Here is a 26,941-nt window from a genome sequence, read left to right on the forward strand (position 1 = left end):
ATCAACGCGCCACCAAATTGTTTTAGTTTAGCCGGAAATGAAATTGTTTACTTCTCAGTGCCTGTGTTCATAAATATATTATTTGATGCATTTTTAGTACTTCGATGCGTATACTATACTTAAATAACAGAAATAACGCTTTACATACTACGAAACTTGTTAATTATGATGTATAAATATGGTTTAAGGCTGAGAAATATTGCAGTCACAAAGTAGTCGCAAATGTTTCGACTTTGTGTCGACTCTGTGTAGACACATGACACGCGCTGTCAAAAGTAATAACAAAGTTATTGGATTTGCAAAATGGCTCCTTGTGTTCATTTGTTTTCAGATATTCTCAAAGTGTAAAAATGCCGTGGTCAGAGATGGGACTTAATAGATTAACTGTTTATTCGACTAATTAATGGAATAAAAAAAGTTAATTCTCAAATTTTAATCACGATTAGTTTAGTCGACCTAACATAGATTGAAATTGAATTAATCTGAACATTAATCGAATAAATTATCGATTAAATCTCGGTTGGAAGTTGACAGGGGGCCATTTATGTACGTAAAAATAATAGAAATGTCTTGCATGCAGATGGTAGCCAAACACTTTGTCATAAAAGTCGAGATGGGTGTCGATTTATAGCTTTTAGGGAGTGCCGATTTCGAAAATGATGACCATTTTGGAATCCAAAATGGCCGCCATGCACTGTGTCATAAAAGTCGTCATGGATGTTGTTTTATACGTTTTAGGGGGCCCCAATTTTGAAAATGATGACCATTTTGGAGTCCAAAATGGCGGCCATGCACTATGCCATAAAAGTCGTCATGGGTGTCGTTTTATAGGTTTTAGGAGGCGCAGATTTCAAAAATGATGACCATTTTGGATTCCAAGATGGCGGCCATGCACTATGTCATAAAAGTCGTCATGGATGTCGTTTTATAGGTTTTAGGGGGCCCCGATTTAGAAAATGATGACCATTTTGAAATCCAATATGGCGGCCATGCACTATGTCATAAAAGTCGTCATGGGTGTCATTTTATAGGTTTTGGGGGGCGCAGATTTCAAAAATGATGACCATTTTGGATTCCAAGATGGCGGCCATGCACTATGTCATAAAAGTCGTCATGGATGTCGTTTTATAGGTTTTGGGGGGCGCAGATTTAGAAAATGATGACCATTTTGGAATCCAGAATGGCGGCCATGCACTATGTCATAAAAGTCGTCATGGGTGTCGTTTTATAGGTTTTGGGGGGCGCAGATTTCGAAAATGATGTCCATTTTGGAATCCAAAATTGCGGCCATGCACTATGTCATAAAAGTCGTCATGGATGTCGTTTTATAGGTTTTGGGGGGCTCCAATTTTGAAAATGATGACCATTTTGGAATCCAAAATGGCGGCCATGCACTATGCCATAAAAGTCGTCATGGGTGTCGTTTTATAGGTTTTGGGGGGCGCAGATTTAGAAAATGATGACCATTTTGGATTCCAAAATGGTGGCCATGCACTATGTCATATAAGTCGTCATGGGTGTCGTTTTATAGGATTTAGGGGGCGCAGATTTCGAAAACGATGACCATTTTGGATTCCAAGATGGCGGCCATGCACTATGTCATAAAAGTCGTCATGGATGTCGTTTTATAGGTTTTAGGGGACGCAGATTTCGAAAATGATGGCCATTTTGGAATCCAAAATGGCGGCCATGCACTGTCATAAAAGTCGTCATGGGTGTCGTTTTATAGGTTTTGGGGGGCGCAGATTTAGAAAATGATGACCATTTTGGATTCCAAAATGGTGGCCATGCACTATGTCATAAAAGTCGTCATGGATGTCGTTTTATAGGTTTTGGGGGGCGCAGATTTAGAAAATGATGACCATTTTGGAATCCAGAATGGCGGCCATGCACTATGTCATAAAAGTCGTCATGGGTGTCGTTTTATAGGTTTTGGGGGGCGCAGATTTAGAAAATGATGACCATTTTGGAATCCAGAATGGCGGCCATGCACTATGTCATAAAAGTCGTCATGGGTGTCGTTTTATAGGTTTTGGGGGGCGCAGATTTCGAAAATGATAACCATTTTCGATTCCAAAATGGCGGCCATGCACTATGTCATAAAATTCGTCATGGATGTCGTTTTATGGGTTTTAGGGGGCCCCGATTTAGAAAATGATGACCATTTTGTAATCCAGAATGGCGGCCATGCACTATGTCATAAAAGTCGTCATGGGTGTCGTTTTATAGGTTTTGGGGGGCGCAGATTTCGAAAATGATGACCATTTTGGAATCCAAAATGGCGGCCATGCACTATGTCATAAAAGTCGTCATGGATGTCGTTTTATAGGTTTTGGGGGGCTCCAATTTTGAAAATGATGACCATTTTGGAATCCAAAATGGCGGCCATGCACTATGCCATAAAAGTCGTCATGGGTGTCGTTTTATAGGTTTTGGGGGGCGCAGATTTAGAAAATGATGACCATTTTGGATTCCAAAATGGTGGCCATGCACTATGTCATATAAGTCGTCATGGGTGTCGTTTTATAGGATTTAGGGGGCGCAGATTTCGAAAACGATGACCATTTTGGATTCCAAGATGGCGGCCATGCACTATGTCATAAAAGTCGTCATGGATGTCGTTTTATAGGTTTTAGGGGACGCAGATTTCGAAAATGATGGCCATTTTGGAATCCAAAATGGCGGCCATGCACTATGTCATAAAAGTCGTCATGGGTGTCGTTTTATAGGTTTTGGGGGGCGCAGATTTAGAAAATGATGACCATTTTGGATTCCAAAATGGTGGCCATGCACTATGTCATATAAGTCGTCATGGGTGTCGTTTTATAGGTTTTAGGGGGCGCAGATTTCGAAAACGATGACCATTTTGGATTCCAAGATGGCGGCCATGCACTATGTCATAAAAGTCGTCATGGATGTCGTTTTATAGGTTTTAGGGAGCGCAGATTTCGAAAATAATAACTATTTTGGAATCCAAGATGGCGGCCATGCACTATGTTAAAAGTCGATATGGATGTCGTTTTGTTGGTCATGGTCATCATTTTCGAAATCTGCTTTTCCTAACACCTATAAATCAACATCTATGACGGCTTATATGACAAAGTGCACGGCAGACATCTTGGAATCCAAAATGGTCATCATTTTCGAATTCTGCATTCCCTAAAACCTATAAAACGATATCCATGACGACTTTTATGACAAAATACGTAGCCGCCATCTTGGAATATAAAATGATCATAGTTTTCGAATTCTGCACTCCCTAAAACCTATAAATCGACATCCGTGACGACGCAAGTTATCTTTATTTTCAGATCTAACAAATTGCTACAGAATACAAAGGACAAAAAAAGAAGCGAGGAGGTAATGAAACAAGCAAAAATACAGATGATTCCTCGACGCAATTGGATGCTTCTTAAATTGTGTCCAGATTTTTTTGTCATAAAAGTTTTTATTTTTCACATATTACTCTCACAAGTTCCGTGACATTTCGACCTTGTAATTTTTTAAGTAAATGTTTTTGTTTATCTATGAGGATCTCACTAGAATAATATAATCAAGGTATGTTTATATTTGATGATTGAAATAGTAACGCAAAAAAAAAAATATATTTGTGTTTATATTCCTGCCGAAGACTTTTATTTTTCCTTTTCCTTCTACACAAGTTTGGTCAAGTAATAAGAATTTAGGGCTCTCAATTTTATTTTGACTCTACAACAGTAAAGCTACGAGGCCATGTTTGGTATCGTTTTCGTATAAATGCGCAGTACCAAATTTAGTTATGGTATCACATTGACACCATTCCAAAGTAAAAACATATAAACTTACTTTCTTTTAAACTCCTCTTCACGCTTAAACTGCTGAACAGTTTTAATTTAAATTTAGTACACATATATTTTGAGTCCCGAGACAGGACATAAAAAGTTATCTCAAAAATCATCCTTTAAAGGTGTGAAATGAGGTGTAGGGGGGAATTCAGAATTGACTTCTTGAAGTTAATACTGTTTAAGTTTAGGTTTGAAGTCATGTTTTTTTTATCATTTTTAACTAAATCAAAGATGTAGACCATCCCAAATTTAATATAAATCGGTTCAGCGGTTATTGATTTCCCGTACAAATTTCCACGCCACTTTTCACACCTTCAAAAGGTTGCTTGGTTATAAGATCTATCCTATGTCCTGTTCCGGGACGCAAACTATTTCTATACCAAATTTCAACGAAATCGGTTCAGCGGTTAAGCGTCAAGAGGAGTTTAAAAAAAACCGGCCAAGTGCGAGTCGGACGAGCGTATTAAGGGTTCCGTACATTAAGTCCGACGCGCGCTTAACTGCACATTTCTAATAGGTTTTCCTGTCATCTATAGGTAAAGAACTATTTTGTGTATTCAGACGGACAGACATACAGACGCACGAGTGATCCTATAAGGATTCCGTTTTTTGCTTTTGAGGTACGGAACCCTAAAAAGATTTTTTTTAATTTTGTGGAATGGTGTCAATGTAATACCTTAAATGGATTCAGCAACCCAGATTTATACGAAAACGATACCATACACGGCCTAGCACCTTCACTGATGTAGATATATCAAGATAATATTGAGAGCCCTAAATAAACTTTCAAGAGCGGATATCTCAAAAACTATTCAACATATCGAAAAAATTGACTGAATAAACTTGTAACAAATTAAATTAACTTTCATTTTGTATAAGTGGCCATGTCGCTAAGATGCATAGTTTCCGAGATATAATCGAAAAACCGGAAAATGGGACCATCAAAGCCCCCTCTCTTCCCCCTGCTCAAGGGCTACGGCCGGGGACTTTTGATATGTTCACCTCCTAACTTGTCCAAACCAAGTTACAGAGTCAAAAATTGTGTTCCGAGCATTTCCCTCTACAACGTTTTGGAGCATTCGTTGGCTGACCTAAGTAGCTTATTGCATTTCTTTAAAAACTTTTCTGTAAAAGGTTGACGGGTGTTGGGTGTTTATATGGTTTTCATTTGCATCGCCCATGATGACTTACTAGAATTACTTACGAGCACACGAGACACTAATAGTAGTTTGACAAACCTTGGTTTTCAAGAGGTATTTTATATTGACATTTGCTGTCACAAATTTTCTGTCAGATTTAGTCGCAAACCGCACGCAAAGTGCACACAAATGTGTCGACACCTTGTTACGGAAAAGTGTACACACGGCGACGACACTTTGTTTCGAAACAATTCTAGACACATTGTGTGGACTCTGTTACGACACATCTGACATTTAGTTACCACTTTGATGATTCTGCGACTGGAATGGTTATATGGGGTGCATGATCATCCTCATGATGTCAACCATTACGAAGCATGCAGGTATTCATGCAATGTACGTGTAAATTATGATGTTACCTTGGATCAAAATATCAATGACATGGGCATATATGTACTTATATGCAGTCGAGTAAGTATACTTATTTATACATATCTGAAAGATAATTTTTCGCTCAAAATTAACATTACAAATTATCGGTTTCAGTCGACTGCAAATCGGTTTTTGTCTTATGCATGTATTTTTTTTATTTGCTTTGCCATATTGATCCAGCTTGTGCCTACTTTGGTACTTTGGCGAGTTACTGTTATTGTATTTTAACCTATCTGCCATAATGCCCCTGCTACGCCAATTGTACAAATACCAAATGGCGGTATAGGTATATTTGATTAAAGTGAAAACAAACTACTTTGTACCAACTTCATGACTGTATGAATATAAATCATTATAGTAGTATTCAGTAATGGATATCGCAACAATATGATCTTGTAATAATATTGTTTCCATGTTTTTTCCAGTGGCGATTGCGTCAAAGTAATATGAGCTTCGTATTAGTACATATTATACTTAATCTGTAAGCAAAAACTGCTACATTTTTGTTTGTCGGATATTCTTAAATGGAATACCTACACGTTGGTTTATTTATTTATTTATTCTATACTAAAATCTTACATTAAGTCAAACAGAAAAGTGCCAAGATTTGTACCGATACTAGATTTGTGTAATCACGATACTATTTATATGCGTACGAGTAGATACTGCACATTGACAATAACACGACACTTTGGTGACCATACAAATACAAATTAAGTGAAAGTGGGGCCTACTTATTATAAACGTATTGCCATGCTGAATTCATTACATGTAATGATGTCATTGGTATGCCTCGCTATCGATGTGCCCTGCAGAATGAATAATAACACGACACAGCGCGGTCAAAGTAACAACCCTATTTTCACCCCTTATATTTATAAGACTCAAAAGCAGACCTTATTAGTTTTAAATAGTGCATACTCGGAAAAAAATTATAGCGTAACGTGACTGAAGACTAAAGGGCGACTCAAACATATTGATATATTCTTTAATACATTTCAGACAGATTTAGAAATACCTACCTACTCAACCTATACAGTACGATACCATTAACATTATACATTTATCAACTTCTTCACAACAACAAAGGTACCTCAAGATATCTCCAGCTTTAATGTAAATGTAACAACATGTATTAGTATATTTATTTATTTATTTATTTATTTATTTAGGTACATTAAACATATAGTGATGAGTTAAACAAATGACATAATATCGCTTCGTCGTTTATTGTGTTATCTTAATCCTAAGTGTTTAGTACGTGCTCAGCCCTAGTTCTCGCTTGCTGCGAGTACCTAGGCCGCAAAAGTATAATAACTCAACAATTTTGTAATGAATAGTTAAGACAACACTTAGTTTCAACCATAGCGTGACATGGGCCGCACAAATGTTAAATGACATAATATCGCTTTGTCATTCGTCATGTAATCCTAAGCTCTGTGGTACGTGCGGCCCTGATATGAGGGGCTAGCGCGAACCACGTTCGACGTGTTGCCTCTCTGTCGCACGTGTAATTTCGTACTTAAGTGTGACAGGAAGGCAACACTCGAACGTGGTTCGTGGTAGGCCGTCTGGTCGCCGAATCACCGGCATCGGCAAGCCTCCGGCTATACATCTGAAGGTTAAGAGCGGACACGTAGCTTCCGTGTCGAAAGGTCGGCGACTCCAAGCGAGTTTAGCAACTTATTTTGATTCACCTTTCGCCTAAATATAGATCAGGCCGTTTTGGAGCGTAACTTGAACTCATGTGAGCCACGTGCCTTCAAATACATATATAAAATATAAATATCTATCGCGGATCAGATTAACTAGTGAAACGAAAGCTGATTAAGTAGCTGACAAAAACTTTGGTAACGAACGCCATACGTGTCAGCTTTATTTAATTTTTTTTCACTGCTTGCAAAATTTTAAGTAAACGTTTCTTTAAGTAAACCTGCCATGACAAACAACAAAACTCCATATGTAGTTTAATTTAAGCTACTTTTATAATTATTAAACGTCAAACGTTCGTAGGTAAATTTTCTGAGCTTCTCCTATATCCAATCCAAAATCCAATAGCTATCAAAACAAAATAGGTCAATGAATTAGAGATAGAAAGCTAATTACAGGTTCACTTGCGGTGAATAACGATGATACAGGGAGAAACACCTGGATATAGTTAATTTGTATGGAGACACAAAGCCCTGTACCTATAAGGGAAAAAGCAGAAACAGTTTATACCCTTTATAACTATTTAGATTCGATACCTATTTGGTGTGTATATTATTGGGAGGTGAGGAGGTACATATTAATACATATTTGTGCTCACCATTTTTTTTATACGATTTAAATTGTGTGTTGAAAAGTTGTTTTGGAAAAGTGCCAGAATAGCTGGATAGCATTGACATGTCACGCCTTCGCAACATAAATGCATCGTTATATTCGGTATTATGAATTTAAGAGGTTGCAATTGCAATCTTGTGTTGGCGGAATTAAGTTTAAAATATGATAGTAGCTTGTTAAACAACATGATCTTTTGTTTTGGAGCGATGTGAGCAATTGTTGATGCTCACGCGCCGCCGCGCCGACACGGCCGCTGCGCGCGGGCAGCGTGCCCTGCGCTGCATCCACTCCAAACAATCCCTATAGCCAACCTTTTCTACAAATTACCCACCCACAGCCATTGTACTTAACAAGTACCCGTATCGCACTGACACAATAGTTTTATTGTCTAATTTAAACAGTTACACGCATGAAATTGCGATGTTTGATTTCAACATTAATACTCACTCAATGACTTTTCTATTTGTTTCAGGTAAGGATCCAGACTTGAATGCCGACGTAAACGAAACGATCACTCATATTCCAGTTTGTAGCTTTATTACATTTTTATTTAAAAATCAGTGAGTGCCCGGAAACCCGCATCCTGGACAGAGTGCGATGCGCTAGACGTATTTACTTGCACTCGTGGTGTCCATAAACCCCTTTAAGCTTAAGTAGATCCATTTAAAATTGATTTGTGCGTCGACTCGTAAATTACCTCAACGAAATTAGGCCAATGGATTTCTCAATTAACAGTTTTATACTAATGTGTAATTAAACGAATAAAATCACACGTATCTACGAGTATAAATACTCGTAATATTACACATAGGTAGTATGATAGTCAATAGGGAGTTTTAGAAATAAAATTTAGTTTTAAGCATTTATTATTACATGTAAGTAAAAATTTTACTATTTAGAATTAGGTATCGTATGCATAATGATCAGCAAATACCGAACGCATAGTATACCGAATATGATCTAATTACGCAGTCAGTAAAAATGCATTAATTATGACGTCCATATGACGTTCGCCCTTAGTACTGAGTGAATTAAAGTCTATAAGAAGCAGATTAATCGGATAGAGCAATTATGAGATCATTTATTAACAATGAAAAATCAATTACAACTCTAGTCACGTTACGCCAAGATACGGCGCATATTATAAGTGGTGTAGTTTAGGTTCTCTGCTATATCTGCTTATCTCGAGTCTAGACACACAGCTACTACTCCCGCGAAAACTAATAAAGTTGGTAAATAAACATATTGTTGTTTTTCACGGAATTTCCCGAAACTCTTAAATACATAATTCCTAAATATACATATTTTTCGGTCTGGCCTAGTGGATAGTGGCACTGCCTATGAAGCCGATGGTCCCGGGTTCGAATCCTGGTAAGGGTAGGGGGCTTAGCCAAGATGCCAATCGTTTGTGCTACGACAGCGAAACGCATTGTCTCTCTGACATATTAGTGCAATAGAGAGACAGCGTTTCGTTGTCGTAGAGCAAACAATTGGCACTTCGCTGGGTACCCTAGCTGTATTCGCATTGTCTTCTTGCTTCTTGCTCGAGTTCCTACCAGTCTCTCCGAGGCTACATAATGTGTGAGCATGCAGTTTGCAGGTTAGCTGGTTGTTTGCGCAGCGCACGTAATGCTTGCCGAAAGCTAGTCAGTCAGGTTCAGAATACGGAAGAATTGATACGTAATCTAGTGTTTGCAGGCCCCTGCTCTACCATTAATACATTTTATTTTATGGTTTAAGAGGAAAGGGAACGGCCGGTTCTCCATACAAACCATACAAACGTAGTCCCCATTTTCCTCTCTGGATATTGAGATTATGGAAAACATTTTTACATAATTTGATGTACCCATATTAACCATAGCTCATGTCGTGCCAATATGTACCGATTACTTATTAAGTACTATATACTATTTATGTAATAAATGGAACAACGAACTATTTCAGTGTCAAAAAGTTCAATGAACCACTGACATAAAATCTGTTTATTTCGCATATTGAAAATACTACTACTAATTCGAAAATTTGGCAAAGCAGCGTAGTTATTTATTTTGAGCTTTCCTATCAACAATTCAACATACGTATGTCAGTATTTAAATGGTTTGTTTACATTATTGGTGGATTTATTTGTGGTTAACAAAATTAAGGATTTTTGCACATATTAGATCTTAAAGTCCTACATATATATCTGATCGCTTAAACAGCGCAGTCTGAAAATACATACTTATCGAATAGGCACCCAAACCGGAGCAAACATAATAGTCATGCTAGATTGTCTGCTCACGAAACGGAACCTCAGAAACCTTTTCGCTTTATCCTAAATATAAATTATCTGTAAATAGTTTTACCTTGATGACTTGTTTTAATGTTTCACAATTTTAAGGGAATTCCCTTCCTTATGCGACAACGTGAAGGTCTGCCGCCAATCTATTTTACTCATTTCCTAATAATTGCCTTCTATTTTAGGAGCACTTCTGCTGTCACCGAACTGACTACCTGTGCGAGGCGATGGCCTCGCGCGCCGGGACTAAAATATCTGTGAATGCTCCTAAATACGGGTTATTTCAAGTTATTTGCTGCCGCGGTGACATCAAGCCGGATTATTTAAAGCATACCGCATTAAAACGCATTACTTATGTCTATGGCGAAGTTAGAAGCTCACCTTCCCAACTCACAAAGCGGAAACGTGTTCTGAGCACGTTTTAAATAGTAGCATTGATATTTTATATATTTATGAAGGTATTTGTTTATTAACATAATATCAATCTATTTAAGTAACTTAATAACTTGCTCTATTGCGTCAGTAAAAGATTAATAAACTACTAAATTGCCTACTTAATTTGTTATTTATAAACATCTTGTTTGTGGGCGAAAAATATGAACTAGAAAATATAATATACTCGTAGGTATCCATTTAGTAACATCGATTAGTCTCATTTTTAAAATAGCTTGATTTTTTGTTCGTAGGTATCGATTATATAGCAGTTGAACAAAAACATGTTATTCAGTCGATCGTGCTACAAATCGCGGCTATCAATCGATTACACGAACTGACAAAAGTGGAGTGGAACGTTCTCTAATGGTTCAATAGGACCTATCGCCGTTCGCGTCACCTTGGGAGACCATGATATGGCATTATACGGGGCGGTCGATAGTCCCGCAAAAAAAAAACATAAATTAAGAAATGTTGCGTAATATTGTGAAACACTAAATTAAAGTATTTACTTATAGTGCGCCTAACGAACTAAACCCTAAAAACATTTATTTCTCTTGTAATCTATAAATCACAATAGCTCTTAACACCGTAAACCACAGACCAACCCCTAGGCGGTTTTCTGTGCCGTAAACAATTGGCACAAAAAAAAATACATACCTACCTACAAAAGTTCCCTGGTATGGTGTTTATTCACTTGCGGTTTGGTTACATTTACCTACCTACATAATATAATTGTTGTATAGTTGTATTTCTACTTTCGACAAGTTTTAAGTCCAATAAAAACTAGTGCAACCAAAGCGCATAATGCCGCGCCTTATTGCCCCTGCGCTGCGCTGACCGCCCAGGGATGCTCACAAGTCGTAAAAGAGCTCGTAAAGACGACCGCTTTCACGACCTGCTCCTATATGTAATGTACGTACCTACGTTTATGTATAAGTATATGTACACGTATACCACTAGTAGATACCACTTATGTCGTCTAGCTTCCTTCAATGGCTAAGCTATGCTAATGGATGAGCTATTTGTAATCTGGTGGGAACCCTTTGCATAATTAGCCTGCTTCTGATTCTACATTTCACTCGTGTTTGATAATTAACATGATTTTAATAATAAAAAAAAAAATGCAACATTTTGAAGAAAACTTACTACTTAATTCAAATTAACGCGATAATCGAATATTTATTGAATTTTCGTTATCTGCCTCCCTACCGCTTGAATATCCAAGTGTTAGTAGCAGATAACGAACAATCTGCCTCTTAGATAATTATAGAAATAACTGCTCGATGCATTCAGACTTACAGGTGTATCACCGGAAACTTCTGGAAATAGAATCGTTTATTATTATATGTATTAGATATTTTTAAAAGTAGGTGTTTGTTCGATTAGATTACAGCGATTGATTTTGATGTATTATGCATTTTCTTAACATAACTTCGAGTATCTAATCAATAATGGTGTTGACATACCTCTTACCTCTTAGTGGCGATTTTTATTTAAAAATACGCTTGATTTGCCCTATATCTAAATAAAATTAATGGTTCTAGATATGTTTTTAATAAAAACCATTTAAGTACCTGATAGTATAGATGATATATAAATATGATAGTATAAATTACATTTTATTAATAAGCTACGCACAAATAAGTACATAATTGTATTAATGTACCTATGTAAATTTGTATGAGTAAATACTCATCAGCAACACATAAACGTCCAAAATAATACTTGCTTGTTCTACTAGATACCTACGACTAGGGAATGCAATAACAGGCCGAACTTCATAACCGGTTTCGGTTACGGTTATGCCCGAAAAATAACCGAATATCGGTTATAATCGGTTATTTAATAAAACACACAAAATACTGTAAGAGTAAAATATGACCTTAGACGTGATACAATATTCAATAAAAATATTTCATAAATAAGGGAAGTTAATGTGGTATATTTTCATTATTAAAGTACACGAATGATAAAAAATACAGTCACAGGCGTCACAGCCAAAAAAGGCAGGATTTTGTAGTCATTAGATGATAAAAACATAGAAGTTAAGTCTAAAATAAATAACCGAAAATAACCGTAACCGGTTATTGGAGTTTCCAATATTCGGTTATGAAATTTTGTCAAAATATTCGGTTATAACCGATTATTTCGGTTACGGTTATAACCGATTTGCATTCCCTACCTACGATGTAAGTCGTAATTTTACCGTTATCAATGTGCATGTGAAAATATTTAACTGTCGTGCACATTCTTTCATGCTCGAATGCTTTTGTTATAATAACCAGTGCAATTTATGTAAGTACCTATTAACACTGTAGGTACTAAAAATATATAATAAATTATATGGAACATAATTTGCAACGGAAATATTATAAAAAAAAGATGAGTAGGTAATGCCTGTAAGTTCTGTATAATCTTGCATAATCATGCATGTTAGGTAAAAACATTATAAACCTAATATTTAATCAAGATTGGTTCTCTCTAAAAAAAACCAACTCTGCATTTCCGACTAACTCCTCAAACTCCTAGTACGAGTCTTAGCTCTACTATTAAAAGGAACATATTAGACTCGCCAAAACCATCATAGTCAGCGATCAAGGAGATCCCATTGTGATTACGAAAGGCTTACCAAAGTTATGTATATCTGCCGAATGCACGAAAGGCTTTAGCCTAGCTAGTATGTAACGGCTATATAATGCGCTAGCACCTAGCTTCCTAGTTGAAGTTAATCTGGTTATCGTGTTACGGGAGTTGGGCGAAGCCCTACGCGTGGTGGAGGCTTAGAAGTGTCGCCTACCGGACCGCGGCTGCCTATGCCGGTGTATTTATAATCCGGTGATAAATATAGGTATAGCTACCTATATCTAGTCGTAATCTCTAATTATGTAACGAAGTTAGTAGGTAGGTACTAGCACGGATTTTCTTCTCTGAACATTTTTTCTGAAAATTTTCAATTACTTTCCGTGCTACTTATATTAGGTATTAATGTTACTTGTTAAGTATTGTTTTTTTTATTCGTCCTTGAGTTTTTATTACTATAACGCTAAATGTTTATTTACCTGAAAGGCAAATTCCAAGAAATGCATACGACTATTTATTTACATGCAGGGGCCAGATTGTGGTTTCAGAGATATCCGCACTCGGTTATCAGGCTAGGTGCTCTATTGGAGATAAGATCTCATAAATATACTTGCGCAGTGTGTTCGCGACTGAGTTATTACCCGGGAGCTGAATTTGTAGATTTATTTTTAAATATAAAAACGTAAAGTACATGTGAAAGGTGGCGATTAAATACTTAATTTACTACTATTTGAATTGAACCAACGAAGATGCCTTGGCCATATTTGTATCCAGGAATTACTAACATAGGAGGAGCCTCGGTTTGTAAGTTATACAATTTTATATAACGATACAATTTTTTTAGACACAGGAGTCCTTTCAATCATAAAGTGTGTAGATTTGACAGCAAAAGATGGTCCGGAAAATTCAATAGGACTGACCTCGCCTGACCTGGAATGACCCTATCATTTGTTACGCCCCCACCGGAACGAATCAAAGGAAAGCTTTCACTTTCCCGCGGCGTGGTTTACACGGCACGGTAGCCATAATGGCAGTCGGATGTTGACACACTAATGTGGGTATTTATGTGGTGTCTGCGGCGCGTGACCACCCGTGGCTCGGCCGAACTTGACCTACATATCTCGAGACGAGACCATTGTCTTCGTCCCGGCCTCGTCGACCCAACGCTTGGCATCTTACATTTTTCCTCAACAAGTCAACACTCACAGAACCCCACTTCACCTAACGATATTCTGATTGAGCTCGAAACGAACTCCCACATTTCGCCAATGACAGTTTGTGCGAACTCACTAATGCGTTTACCTATTTGATGTTTACATATATTTCATGTAATTGTGAACTTTCCCAGCTTTCGATTTGAATCTACCAGTTTCCGAATCCCGTTAGATGCGCTGCCCTACTGAGCTTGATATGAACACTTTCCATGTTCTGACGAGCTGGTGCTAAACGAGTAATTTGTCTACAAATTTATTTAGTTGCAGTAAAAGTGGGTTAGATATTCAACAAACATTTCCATTTATAATTTAGAAATTAGAAAAAAACTTAGAACATGCAGAGTCTGACGAAGAACTACGACAGTCACACAAAAAATCCATAAGTACTTCGTTTGCTATGGAAGGTATCCGAATAGTGCTAACCGGAACTCTATATTAGGTAGGCACAAAACCTCCGCTGTACGTATTTGTATACGTCTAATTATCAGCGGTCTGTGTAATCTGTATAACTTTATGAGCTACAAATCAGTAGGTAGACGTTTGAAATTTTCAGTGGTATTACGATTAGGTAATTAAAATAAAAAATGGAAGAGGGTAAGCTTAGGGCTTAGGTTGGTTGGTTATTGGTTAGGTAGGCTGTACGTGTAGGTAATAAAAACGTGATTATTTTGCCTTTATGTGTCAATAAATATACTCGTACCAAATCTTCCATTCGCGATGGTCCTGGTTAGAGATTCGCTTGGCCGGTTTTACAATGCATTGTACGATAAAAACTTTACGTTGTAAATTATTTTCCCCTAGGCTCCTAGCAGCTAGCTTTACTCGTAGCTTTCAACGGTCTCCTACTCCTAGTCTAGTCGGTATTGACCCTGCCTACGGTGCTGGAGGTCCCGGATTCGAATCCCGTTAAGGGCATTGTTTATTTGTCCGTTTATTACGAATAAGTGTTTCTGATTTTAGGATGTTATTTTTGTAACTAAGTACATATATATGTAACTATATATCATCGCCTATGACACGTAGATGTTTAGTTTGGGACTAGGTCGTAAGACTAACTACTGCGTAAGACTGTCCACAAATATCGATTTATTTATTTAATTACTTAGTTAAACGACTTGGATAATTTGTATTTGGCAAAAAACTATGCGTGCAAACCCTCTGGTTAAAATGACGTTCGGACTATCCTTACGGAGGAAGGGAACTAAGATGACGGTAGTAGATATTTCTACGCCCCTTACTGTCATATATGTATATGATAGGCGTAAATGTACATTTAACATTAGTTTAATGTAACATAGGGCAAACCTTGGCTATTCGGTGATACTTGGTTATCCGGTGATAGTCAGTTTTAATGTGTTTTATCCGCGTTACCTGGTAATTATATTACTTGAAACCATATTACACCACATAAGTCACATCCATGGTATCTCTTAAACATTGTTATAAGCAATAAAATTACCGGGTAACTCGGCTAAAAGACAATAAAACTGACTATCACCGAATAACTACGTATCACCGAATGGCCAAGGTTTGCCCTACGTAAGCCACAATGACATTATTTCCGTCGTAATATTTAGTAAAGTCGTAACATGCGTGTTAATAAAATATTATAATGGAATGGTGATGAAGTGGCAACATAAAATACTTAACTCTGTTTCACTTTTATTTCCAACATTTACTTGCTGCGACACACTGCAGGATTTATATTTAATTGCATTCAAAAATGGCGCTAGCTATTTCACATTATACGGGATTGTTCGAGTTAAAAATAGATGTGTGTATAATAATACTGCATAAGTTAGGTATATTAAATTGTTTTCCGCCGTCTACTCATCTCCATCAACTGTAGTGCAAAACAGATAAATTGGACCCAAACAAGTATTTGTACCTATAAAAATACCTACTTTAAAATACAGTTATGTGTCAATAGTGGTCGAAAGGTTAATCCTCACTATCAAGGGTCGGCAAACCGCGATGGCTAGCCGCAATGTGGCTCTTTGGAGGTACGAATCGTTCTAATGATACAAGTAAATGAACAAGCCTTTGTTTGTTTCCAGGCATGTCTCTCGACGAGGGCAGACAGTCTCAGCGGCCGTACCGCTACGGTATGTTGCTGCTATGCGCCGGGGCGCTGATCAACTGGCTAGGACTGGCAGAGGATTACGCCGAGCCGGTGCGCTACGTCGGCGTGGCTTGCATCGTGGCCGGCGCGCTGCTAATCTGCGCCGCCATGTGCTGCTGGCTGCAGTCGCCCGCGAGGCAGCCACACAATGAGCGCTCCTCGCCTGACACACATCAGGTCAGTACTGTCGTAGTATTTTGTAATACAGTACTCAAACTCCCGTCCTAATACTGCCTGGCTCATACTGTACAATGGTTACAACGGGTTAACATAGTAGTATTGTTACCCCTGTAACATTCTCAGTTACTTAAAGGTTAGCTGGAAGAGATCCCTTAACGGGATAAGTTCGCCTTTGTACACATTTATTGTATTCTCTCTGTGTTATGTACTTGTTTTGTGCAATAAAGTGTTTACTACTACTACTACTTTTTAATTATTTTTTTTTTTTTTTAGAACACAAACAGTCACATAATACAAATGGATTATGTGAATTATGAAGAATATTTCATTTTACTTTAATGGTGCTATTATTACTAAGACATGTTTTTCGCCCAAATATTTTCAACCGTTTAGAAATGCGCATTGAATACCGCCATTCCTGGCTCCACTATAATATCAAAAATCACATGTAATAAACAAATTCAGGTCATCCGCTTCACGCTGGAGATGATAATAATCTACCATTCAACACGTAGATTTTTCCTCGCTCTGATTGTCGCGCTTTAATGTTGTTGTACCTTGACATTCATTCAGTTTTTCTGCTGCATTCAGCTGTAGAGCTTACAATGATTTGTTTGGTTACAGATCGACGACCCTATCCACGTGATATCGATGCCTGACGAGGAGACGATGCAGCAGAAGCCTCCGGACTACGACACGGTGGCGGGCGCGCCGCCGACGTACGACGACGCCATCAAGCTGAACCCCGCGCGGCTGCTGCCCGCCACCAGCAGCGCGCACGCGCACACGCCGCTGCCGCCCGTGGACGCGCCCTCCGTCATCCCCGGCCAGCCCGACGAGCTCGCCCCCGTGCACCGCACGCAGATCCCCAAGACCCCTCCTCCCCCCTACAGACCGACCCACGCCATCAGATGAACCGCGCCCATGTGCTACTGTTACTTTAAATCGACTGCTGTTTCATGTGATGGAACTTTAGGCTAAGGACTCGACTCGAGTCGATATTGAAGCCCCGGCAATGCTACGGTATTATTTATTGTACGTACATATCCGCGCATGAAACGATCTTTTGTTAGATTGTCGAGCTTAGCGATGCGTACTTATGTGATATTAAGAATGTAATTATTAAATACTTAATATTAATTACTGTACATAATATTTTTTTGTAAAAAACGTTTTGTTGAAAGTATCTTAGGATAAGTTATGAACCTCTTCCAATTGTTATTACTATGAAATTTTCCTGCATATGCAACTTAAGTTGAGTTTAAATTGTATAAAATCAATAATAGTCATGAGATAATGTGTGTAGGAGTGTCTCAGTTGAGCTGGGACAGGACAAGCAGCAGGCTGCCCGGGTGTGAAGCCCCAAGTAGGTGAACTGACGCAGTGTTCGATAGTACACGAGGAAGACTAAGGCAAAAGTGAATACCGACTTAAACTTAGCTTTCAAGATGTAGATACTTATCTTCACAACAGTAGTTCTGTTGGAGACTTTTTTTCCTTAGCATATTTCACTCACGCTAACCTAGCCATAGCTGTAGCTTTTGTTATACTTCCTTTCGACTGTATTTCGTATTTCTAAATAGCGATACTGCCTAGTTGATATGAAGAATATAAAGTCCGGTTGCAACTATGTTTGAAATGAGTATAGTTGGAATGAATAAGTGAATATTAAATAATATTTCAATGTCCATCATCTCGATCTAGTCCTTTAAATTAGCGATAAACTAACTGTGTTTTTGACACGAGTTGAAGCTTAATGTGTTTTTGTAATTGTACACATTTTGATTGCACAACTTGAAGGACCATTATATTCGATTCTGCATAGCAAAAAAGATTTGTAGTCTAGATGTAATGAAGTTTATTTGAAATGTGTTTACTAGTAGCTGTTCTTATACTTAATACAGAATAGAGGTTATCAGGCAGTTTAAAAATAGGTATTCACTGCAATCATTGGCACCCACACCGTGCATTTTCAGTTGGACTTACGCCATCTACTTGTAACTGACATGTGTAACTGCAGTTGATTTGGAGTTATCAACCAATACCTAAAAACAAACTGGAATTTGACACTGCCTTCTGGCCTACCTACTTACTAAAGTAACTTATTCAAGATAATAAGTAGGTAATGGTTAGGTTAACCATTTGTTTTTAAAATGACGATTGTATATATTATGTATCATGAATTAAAAATGGGACCAATATCTAACGTTAATGTGCGCTTATGTTAACCTACCTTGAAATTTGTAATCATTATTGCGTGTGCCTGCGAGTCGTTGGTGTTTTACGATACTGAAGTTGTGCATTTATTATTTGTACATTGTACAAAGTTTGTGAAGTTGAGTGTACATACAAAATAAATGTCGTTACTTTAATGATTGTTTTATTTCTTATCGAATCAACATGTAACCTGTTCATAGGTAAATAGGTACATATTAGAACTTGACGTCTAACGACTGACCTACCTATGCTCTACGCCTGATTACCAAACTGGTGTGGGTGATTAAATATCGATTTGTGACTGTCAAATCATATTAGTAAGTCGTAAACAATTAAAATATTCTAATAAATTATAGGTACCTAAATTACTTAGCAGCAGTTGATATCGATCAATTATTCCCTCTGAAAAACGATACAGATAGTAAAAAATGTGCATGAGACTAAGATAGTGTTCTTTTATAAAATGCGACGAATTACCTTCAGGAACCCGCTCGGCGGGCGGTCTGTTCGTAGTCGCTTTCCTCTACAAAGCGGGAAAACGCTATAATCGCTTACGCGTGTAGCGCTACGAAAACTTTGGCGGTGAATGCGTTAAGGTCTTTTGGTCAACGCTATTAAGTAGATTCTTATCCTGATAATGACCCCTAACACATGCAATATTTTGGTTCCGTGTAACACTTTAGGTGGTAAAAATTTTGAACAATTAGGTACAACTTGTTTTTGGGATAATAACCCCAGACCTGCCCAGAGTGCCCAGACTCAAATATTTTTCCCTTATGTAACTACCACAATTATGCGCTAGGAGGCATTATAAAATCCTAAATCACGCTACCAATTTTTTTTCTTCATCTAATATAGTTTCGACCTTTCAATCCAATGATATTATAAATTATAAGCGTCAACCACCACCGAAACTCTATTTTCGGTAGTATATATTATATCTGACCAAAGTTTCGGTATCTGGAAAAAAATCGTGCCATCTAGATGGTCAAGCAAATCTTGTCAGTAGAAAAAGGCGCTAAATTTGAAAAATGTAGGCGCGAAGGGTTAGGAAATATGAATTTCGCGCGTTTTTCTAGTGACAAGATTTGCTTGACCAAGTATAGCGTAAAATTTGTAATGTTCGAAAAAATGCGTTGAACCGTACCAAATAGTGGTCCGGTCCGTAGGTCCGTACGTCTATTTGAATTTTAACACCTAAGTCCAATTTTTCCTGCGGTAACATTATCACATACGTCAGTCGACTGTCAGTGTCATTACTGTCACAAATTAATCTGCAAAGCAGCATTTTTATTTATTTATCTTGTAAACAAAGTATTTCTTCTAATAATATACAAGTAAGAGTTAATAGGAATTGTAGTACATGAAAAGCATGCCTGTTGAATTGAATAGTCTCACAGAAGGATGGCTAGAGCTCGAGAGCGATCCCGGATTGTTCACTTTGTTGCTAGAAGATTTCGGCGTCAAAGGCGTACAAGTCGAAGAAATATACGATCTGCATAAGCCATTAGAGAGTCCAGTTTATGGGTTTATATTCTTATTCCGATGGATTGAGGAGAGACGGTCGCGTCGAAAGTTCGTAGAGCAAATAGAAAGCTTTGTACGCGATGAGGAGACAATTAACAACATATTTTTCGCTCAGCAAATGGTGCCCAATAGTTGTGCTACACATGCTTTACTTTCTATATTACTCAACTGCCCCAATCTACATTTAGGAGAGACTTTGAGTAGACTAAAGGTTTGTATCGAATAAAGTTTTTATGTAACAGTGCTAGAGGTTCAACAAGTATTAACCTTCTGTTTTTTATTGCTTTTCAATAGCACCACACAGTAGGTATGAATCCTGAGAACAAGGGGTGGGCAATCGGAAACACTCCAGAGTTAGCATGTGCCCACAATTCTCATGCTATTCCACAAGCTCGCAAGAAGACAGACAAAAATGCTGTGGTCCCTACAGGACGCTTTACAGGTCAGCTCTTTAAATTCAGTTGAAAACTAATCAAACAATATTCCAGTTATTATCTTACATGATGCAATTCCTAGTATGTTTTTTTTTAATTGGTATGATGTTATCTATCAGATTCCTTATAGATAATAAAAAAAAAATATTGTCAATTTCTATTAAAGCTAGACCAAGAAAAGTCTGCAGCGATTTTGATAGCCCACGCAGTGCAAGTGTTATTTATACATAACATAATAATTTCATAGATAAGATTGTTTTAGTGAGAGCTGTTAGGGAAATAAGTGAATGTCCTTAGTGTGTCTCTGTAAACTTATCTCCTGCTCACTTATTTCTGTTTGCTTTCCAAATAAATAAAATAAAAATAAAATAAAATAGATGTTTGATGTATAAAATAACACTTGCACTGCATGGGCTATTAAAATCTCTGCAGACTTTTCTTGATCTAACTCTACTTTCATACTGTATTTACCTAGTTTGAAAATATGTCCTCAGGTGAAGCATATCACTTTGTTAGCTTTGTACCCATCAATGGACATCTGTTTGAGTTGGACGGCCTGAAGCCATTTCCCACAGACCATGGGCCCTGGGCCACAGACGAGGACTGGACAGATAAGTTCCGGAGAGTCATGGCTGAGAGGTTGGGCAGAGATGCCGGAGAACAGGTCCATGATATCAGGTAAAGATAACAACAACATATCCTCTAGCCCCCCATGCGTCAAAACTTGCCAAGACAAATACAATTTCGATTTGTCAAAATAACGATTCAAATTAGAATGGAACGGGAGACCTTTTTATAGGCCTCTGGGTGGCTAGAGGTTATACATATCTGATTATGGTTACGTATTTGGGTTTGCAAGTGCTTTATCACTTGTTAATGGCTTCGAGCATTTAATAACCGGAGTCACCTTTAAGAGTGTGATGAATCAAAGTCCTGGGTACAATTAATTACTTTTATTCTGCTCCAAGTTCTTACTTCAACACTTTCGACATTCTTAACTTAACACGCAGTAAGCCTTTCTACTCAATGTTACCGGTTCAAGCGCCAAAGCGAGAATGCCCCTTCCATCCCATGGTACGTTACATTTATACTTTTTCATCATTTTAATTGGTGGGTAGGAGAGAAGGGTCATTTTCGCGACTACCGACAGATTAATTAACAAATGTTCGGGTAAACACAAATCACATTTCTAATCACTACCCACTGAATGCCATAAGTTTAACATAACTCACATAAAATAATTATAATTTATTCTTGAAAGCTTATGAAATATCACAAGAGCTTACCCCTCTGCCGAAGACCTTGCACAACTGTGCAAACTTTTGTATAGACTGACGTTTATCGTTTACGTTTCACGTGCACCTCCCACGCAAAAATCGGCAGAAAATGACAGCCATGTATCTCTAGTTACTAAAGTGCTCTAAGGTTGGTGGACTTACATTAAAAAATTAAATTTCTTCACCAACAATATATTTTAACAGGCCAATTTCAGAGTATATTGCAAAGGAAAGCTGCATGATAATGATTACAAAATAAATTGTTCTGATTGGTAATTAAAGTAAAATTATTTCAGATTTAATTTGATGGCTGTGGTGCCAGACCGAAGAATTGCCATAACACAGAAACTGAATGCACTTGAACTCAACCAGAAAAGAGTGAAGGATGCCATATCGAAAATAGGAAAACATTTGAGACATCTACTTGCTAAAAACAGGGACAGTGGTAAACAAAAATTTTTTATGGACTGAGTTTGCATAATCTTAGCCACCAGATGGTGCTGGGATGCGATTATTTTATAATTTTACATTTTAGATACATATTTCAAATTTATATTTTTGTGTATTTTCAGAGCAAGCAGAAATTAACCCAGAATCAAATGAAAGTTCATTGCAAGATAATGAGATGGAGTTCAGTGAAAGGACCATCCTACTGGCTCTAGAGCAGGCGCAGTCTCAGTTATATGACATAGACTACACACAACCAGTTTACATAGAGATTGGCCCCACAGACAGGCAGAACCAAGATACTAGTTTTATTTTAGGTTTGTAACATTGTTTAAAACGGAATAACAAAATATTTGCCCTATAAAAAGTACCAGACCTTCCAAGGTCCTAGTTTAAACACCCTTGATAAATGGCGTATTTTTGCACCCTGATTGGATATACTACTCGTATTTAGAATCCTATACCAGCCATAAGGGTGCCAGAAATTATGCAAAATTAAACCTTAACCGATGTTGAAATAGAATTCAAAAACAGAAATATAATATCTCTGCTTTACAATGTTTGTTTAAATTACATTACAAATTATAACAAAAAATTTACATTTCAGCGGATCCTGTTGAGCAGGGTGAGGTGGTGAAGTTTTTCACCCTAAATCGGGATAGTCAAATACTTGGAGATGTAAGTATTTATAACAAAATATGTTAGTATAAGCTAAGAGTTAGGTATTGATAGTAGAACAGATGTCAAGTAGAAGAAAAACTCCCCTTAATTGTCAGCTAAACTACATGACCCAATACATTCGCTTTACAACGAAATTTACCCTATAATAATGTACGTAGCAGTACAGCGCCATCTACATCACCTGTCAAATTCAAAACACGATTTTCTCTTAGCTTTTATCATCAATGAATTTTTGTTATACCCACTAAAAATTATATTCCAGATATATCCCACCTCCATCACAGCCATAGTGAAGAGCAACGACACACCCATCCTAGCGTACAGCGAGGTGGCGCCCTCAGAGCCGTTCAAGCCGCGGAAGGTGCTGTTCACGCACGCGGAGCTGAGCGCCATGATGAGCTGCGTCGCGGCCGAGATACAGCTGTGCCAGCAGGCGCTTAATGATGAGAATGATAAGAGGGATATGTATAAGGTATAAGCTTTTTTTTTCATCTAAAATGTGTAAATTTGACATATAAACGTGTGTATATGAACGTAAATATTTGGGAGACCGAGCTTTGCTCGGAAAACATATAAAAACTCACAAATGCGCATTTCCCAGCGACAACACCTAGCTAGATCGATTTTTCGCGCCCGAAAGCTCCCATATAGCAAACGTGCCATCGTAAAAGTTGCTCAGTGTGACCTGCACATTAACGGGTTTTAGTAAGTTTACATGTGGTATAACTATCGGGGACCTTAAGTCCTCGCAATAAGATTTACAAATACATATTTATAGTTCGTTTTTTTAGCATTAGAAAGAACTTGATAGAAGGTAAGCGATCTTGGCATGTCTTTTAATTGAAAAACACTTTTTAAAAATCAATAACCATTACTTATGAAAGCAGAAGAATATAAATGATCGTATTAGACATGTGGCGGGTACGGTTGCGCGCGCACTCGCGCATGCCTGTACCTCGCTCTATGTCATCGTCTCGGCACGTCAATAAAAAATGTCGATCTATTTTGCTTAGCCGTTGAATTTAATATTGTAAATACTGGTGTGCATCATTTGAACGTATGAGTGCTGTGCTCTGAAATATAACATTTGGTGTTTACATCAAAGACTTTCATTTCGTCTGTTACGAAGATCAAAACCGGGCACTGCATCTCCTACACTGGTGACCCCGCCGAACACGAAGCAAAGAAAATAAAACCTCGCGGAAAATGACCGACGACGGCCACGACACAACAAAAGCACCGCCCCAAGGCAACGCGCCCGAGCAACCTGCAGCATTTGGAGAGCCGGTCCCTACTACACCCGCTCCCGAAGTATGTCGCGTAAGCGACAGTGTAGGAGATGCAGTGCCCGGTTTTGATCTTCGTAACAGACGAAATGAAAGTCTTTGATGTAAACACCAAATGTTATATTTCAGAGCACAGCACTCATACGTTCAAATGATGCACACCAGTATTTACAATATTAAATTCAACGGCTAAGCAAAATAGATCGACATTTTTTATTGACGTGCCGAGACGATGACATAGAGCGAGGTACAGGCATGCGCGAGTGCGCGCGCAACCGTACCCGCCACAGATTTATAATTGTTACATACTTGCCGTAACTTATTTTTAAAACGTGTTTTTTAATTAAAAGACACATCAAGATTGCTTACCTAATTTCTAATGCTAAAAAAACGAAGTATAACTCTGTCGAAATTGACATATGTGGGGCGGTGAACAGGTGGACGACTGCCGGCGCACGCACAACTACGACGAGTTCATCTGCACGTTCCTGTCGATGCTGGCGGAGCGCGGGTCGCTGGCGGAGCTGGTGGCGGCGCAGCTGGAGCGCGGGCGCGCGCCGCGCGTGCGCCGCCGCCGCGCGCAGCGCCGCCCCCGGCGCCCGCGCCCGCAGGTGCGCGCCAGCGCCCGCTCCAGGAAGTGACACGCCGGGGTCACTACGCTGGCGGAGCTGGTGGCGGCGCAGCTGGAGCGCGGGCGCGCGCCGCGCGTGCGCCGCCGCCGCGCGCAGCGCCGCCCCCGGCGCCCGCGCCCGCAGGTGCGCGCCAGCGCCCGCTCCAGGAAGTGACACGCCGGGGTCACTACGCTGGCGGAGCTGGTGGCGGCGCAGCTGGAGCGCGGGCGCGCGCCGCGCGTGCGCCGCCGCCGCGCGCAGCGCCGCCCCCGGCGCCCGCGCCCGCAGGTGCGCGCCAGCGCCCGCTCCAGGAAGTGACACGCCGGGGTCACTACGCTGGCGGAGCTGGTGGCGGCGCAGCTGGAGCGCGGGCGCGCGCCGCGCGTGCGCCGCCGCCGCGCGCAGCGCCGCCCCCGGCGCCCGCGCCCGCAGGTGCGCGCCAGCGCCCGCTCCAGGAAGTGACACGCCGGGGTCACTACGCTGGCGGAGCTGGTGGCGGCGCAGCTGGAGCGCGGGCGCGCGCCGCGCGTGCGCCGCCGCCGCGCGCAGCGCCGCCCCCGGCGCCCGCGCCCGCAGGTGCGCGCCAGCGCCCGCTCCAGGAAGTGACACGCCGGGGTCACTACGCTGGCGGAGCTGGTGGCGGCGCAGCTGGAGCGCGGGCGCGCGCCGCGCGTGCGCCGCCGCCGCGCGCAGCGCCGCCCCCGGCGCCCGCGCCCGCAGGTGCGCGCCAGCGCCCGCTCCAGGAAGTGACACGCCGGGGTCACTACGCTGGCGGAGCTGGTGGCGGCGCAGCTGGAGCGCGGGCGCGCGCCGCGCGTGCGCCGCCGCCGCGCGCAGCGCCGCCCCCGGCGCCCGCGCCCGCAGGTGCGCGCCAGCGCCCGCTCCAGGAAGTGACACGCCGGGGTCACTACGCTGGCGGAGCTGGTGGCGGCGCAGCTGGAGCGCGGGCGCGCGCCGCGCGTGCGCCGCCGCCGCGCGCAGCGCCGCCCCCGGCGCCCGCGCCCGCAGGTGCGCGCCAGCGCCCGCTCCAGGAAGTGACACGCCGGGGTCACTACGCTGGCGGAGCTGGTGGCGGCGCAGCTGGAGCGCGGGCGCGCGCCGCGCGTGCGCCGCCGCCGCGCGCAGCGCCGCCCCCGGCGCCCGCGCCCGCAGGTGCGCGCCAGCGCCCGCTCCAGGAAGTGACACGCCGGGGTCACTACGAGTACTACTAGTTCTGAAGGTTTTCGATACCGCCCGGTCTTAATGCTATCCTCCCACTCCCAGAGGCCCTTTTGAAGGCCTCTTTCCATAATATGAAGGTTACGTATACGAAAATAAAACTAAGCTTCTGGGACTTTTGGGGCTAAGTATAGTTTCTTTGTTATTGGCCAACCGTTTTCTACAATAAAAACGACAAAATTTGTAAAAATCTAGGTGCGAAAGGCTGTTCAAGTGATGTCCGTTTGAGAACTTCGAGATCGCACCATCACCAATATAAATAGGTTTTCCCAAAGCTAAGGTTAAAATTCTATTAACCCTTTGACCGCCGCGCCTATCATGGGCGGCGCCTCATCGTGAACCTTATCGGAATGCAAGAAGGTCGATATTGGGTTGCGACTACAGAGTCGCGCACGTCAGTTAACATCTTCTGGAAAACTTAAAACTTGTGGTTTCCGCCTCGTATTCTCCCTAGATCGAAAAAGGTAAATAAAGCGGTGTACCACATAAGGTATCTTTGTTTTATATAATATCGGTATTCTATTTATTCTGTTCTTTTCCTGTTCTTGAAAATTTCTTCTTTAGCAAATGTCTCTTAAATGTAAAGTTATTAGAAGCATCATAGCTTTATTTAGCTGTTAGGCATATCTAGAAGAATAAGAGTATATTTATACAATTGCTTTTGATGTAGCTTGAGGCCATTTTGATTGTAATTTGATAAAAGGTGAATAAATGAAA

General features: G+C 40.1%; 2 protein-coding genes across 5 annotated transcripts in view; both read left to right on the top strand.

The window, feature by feature from the left end:
* Positions 1 to 18,898, top strand: part of LOC134670176 (uncharacterized) — an 80,277-nt gene extending 61,379 nt beyond the window's left edge. For all 4 annotated transcript variants that reach the window (XM_063527870.1, XM_063527868.1, XM_063527869.1 and 1 more), the window contains 2 exons: positions 16,282 to 16,523; positions 17,151 to 18,898. In XM_063527870.1, the coding sequence (XP_063383940.1) occupies positions 16,282 to 16,523; positions 17,151 to 17,441 (533 nt within the window). In that variant the 3' untranslated portion in view covers positions 17,442 to 18,898. The remainder of the gene's footprint in view (positions 1 to 16,281; positions 16,524 to 17,150) is intronic.
* A 1,105-nt stretch (positions 18,899 to 20,003) lies between these two features.
* LOC134669879 (ubiquitin carboxyl-terminal hydrolase calypso) lies at positions 20,004 to 25,036 on the top strand. The gene is made up of 8 exons (XM_063527497.1): positions 20,004 to 20,481; positions 20,565 to 20,712; positions 21,199 to 21,382; positions 22,278 to 22,426; positions 22,554 to 22,745; positions 23,036 to 23,106; positions 23,372 to 23,581; positions 24,833 to 25,036. The coding sequence occupies exons 1-8, from the start codon at positions 20,107 to 20,109 to the stop codon at positions 25,034 to 25,036; spliced, it is 1,533 nt and encodes a 510-aa protein (XP_063383567.1). The 5' UTR covers positions 20,004 to 20,106.
* The last annotated feature ends 1,905 nt before the right edge of the window (positions 25,037 to 26,941 follow it).

Source organism: Cydia fagiglandana, chromosome 13 (assembly GCF_963556715.1).
Source record: "Cydia fagiglandana chromosome 13, ilCydFagi1.1, whole genome shotgun sequence".
Classification (NCBI taxonomy): domain Eukaryota; kingdom Metazoa; phylum Arthropoda; class Insecta; order Lepidoptera; family Tortricidae; genus Cydia; species Cydia fagiglandana.

Excerpts from the sequence above, each read along its gene's own strand:
- LOC134669879 (XM_063527497.1), top strand. The coding sequence starts at position 20,107 with ATGAAAAGCATGCCTGTTGAATTGAATAGTCTCACAGAAGGATGGCTA. Across the intron at positions 21,383-22,277 it reads GAACAGGTCCATGATATCAG|ATTTAATTTGATGGCTGTGG; the intron begins GTAAAGATAACA and ends AAATTATTTCAG. Across the intron at positions 23,107-23,371 it reads ATAGTCAAATACTTGGAGAT|ATATATCCCACCTCCATCAC; the intron begins GTAAGTATTTAT and ends ATTATATTCCAG.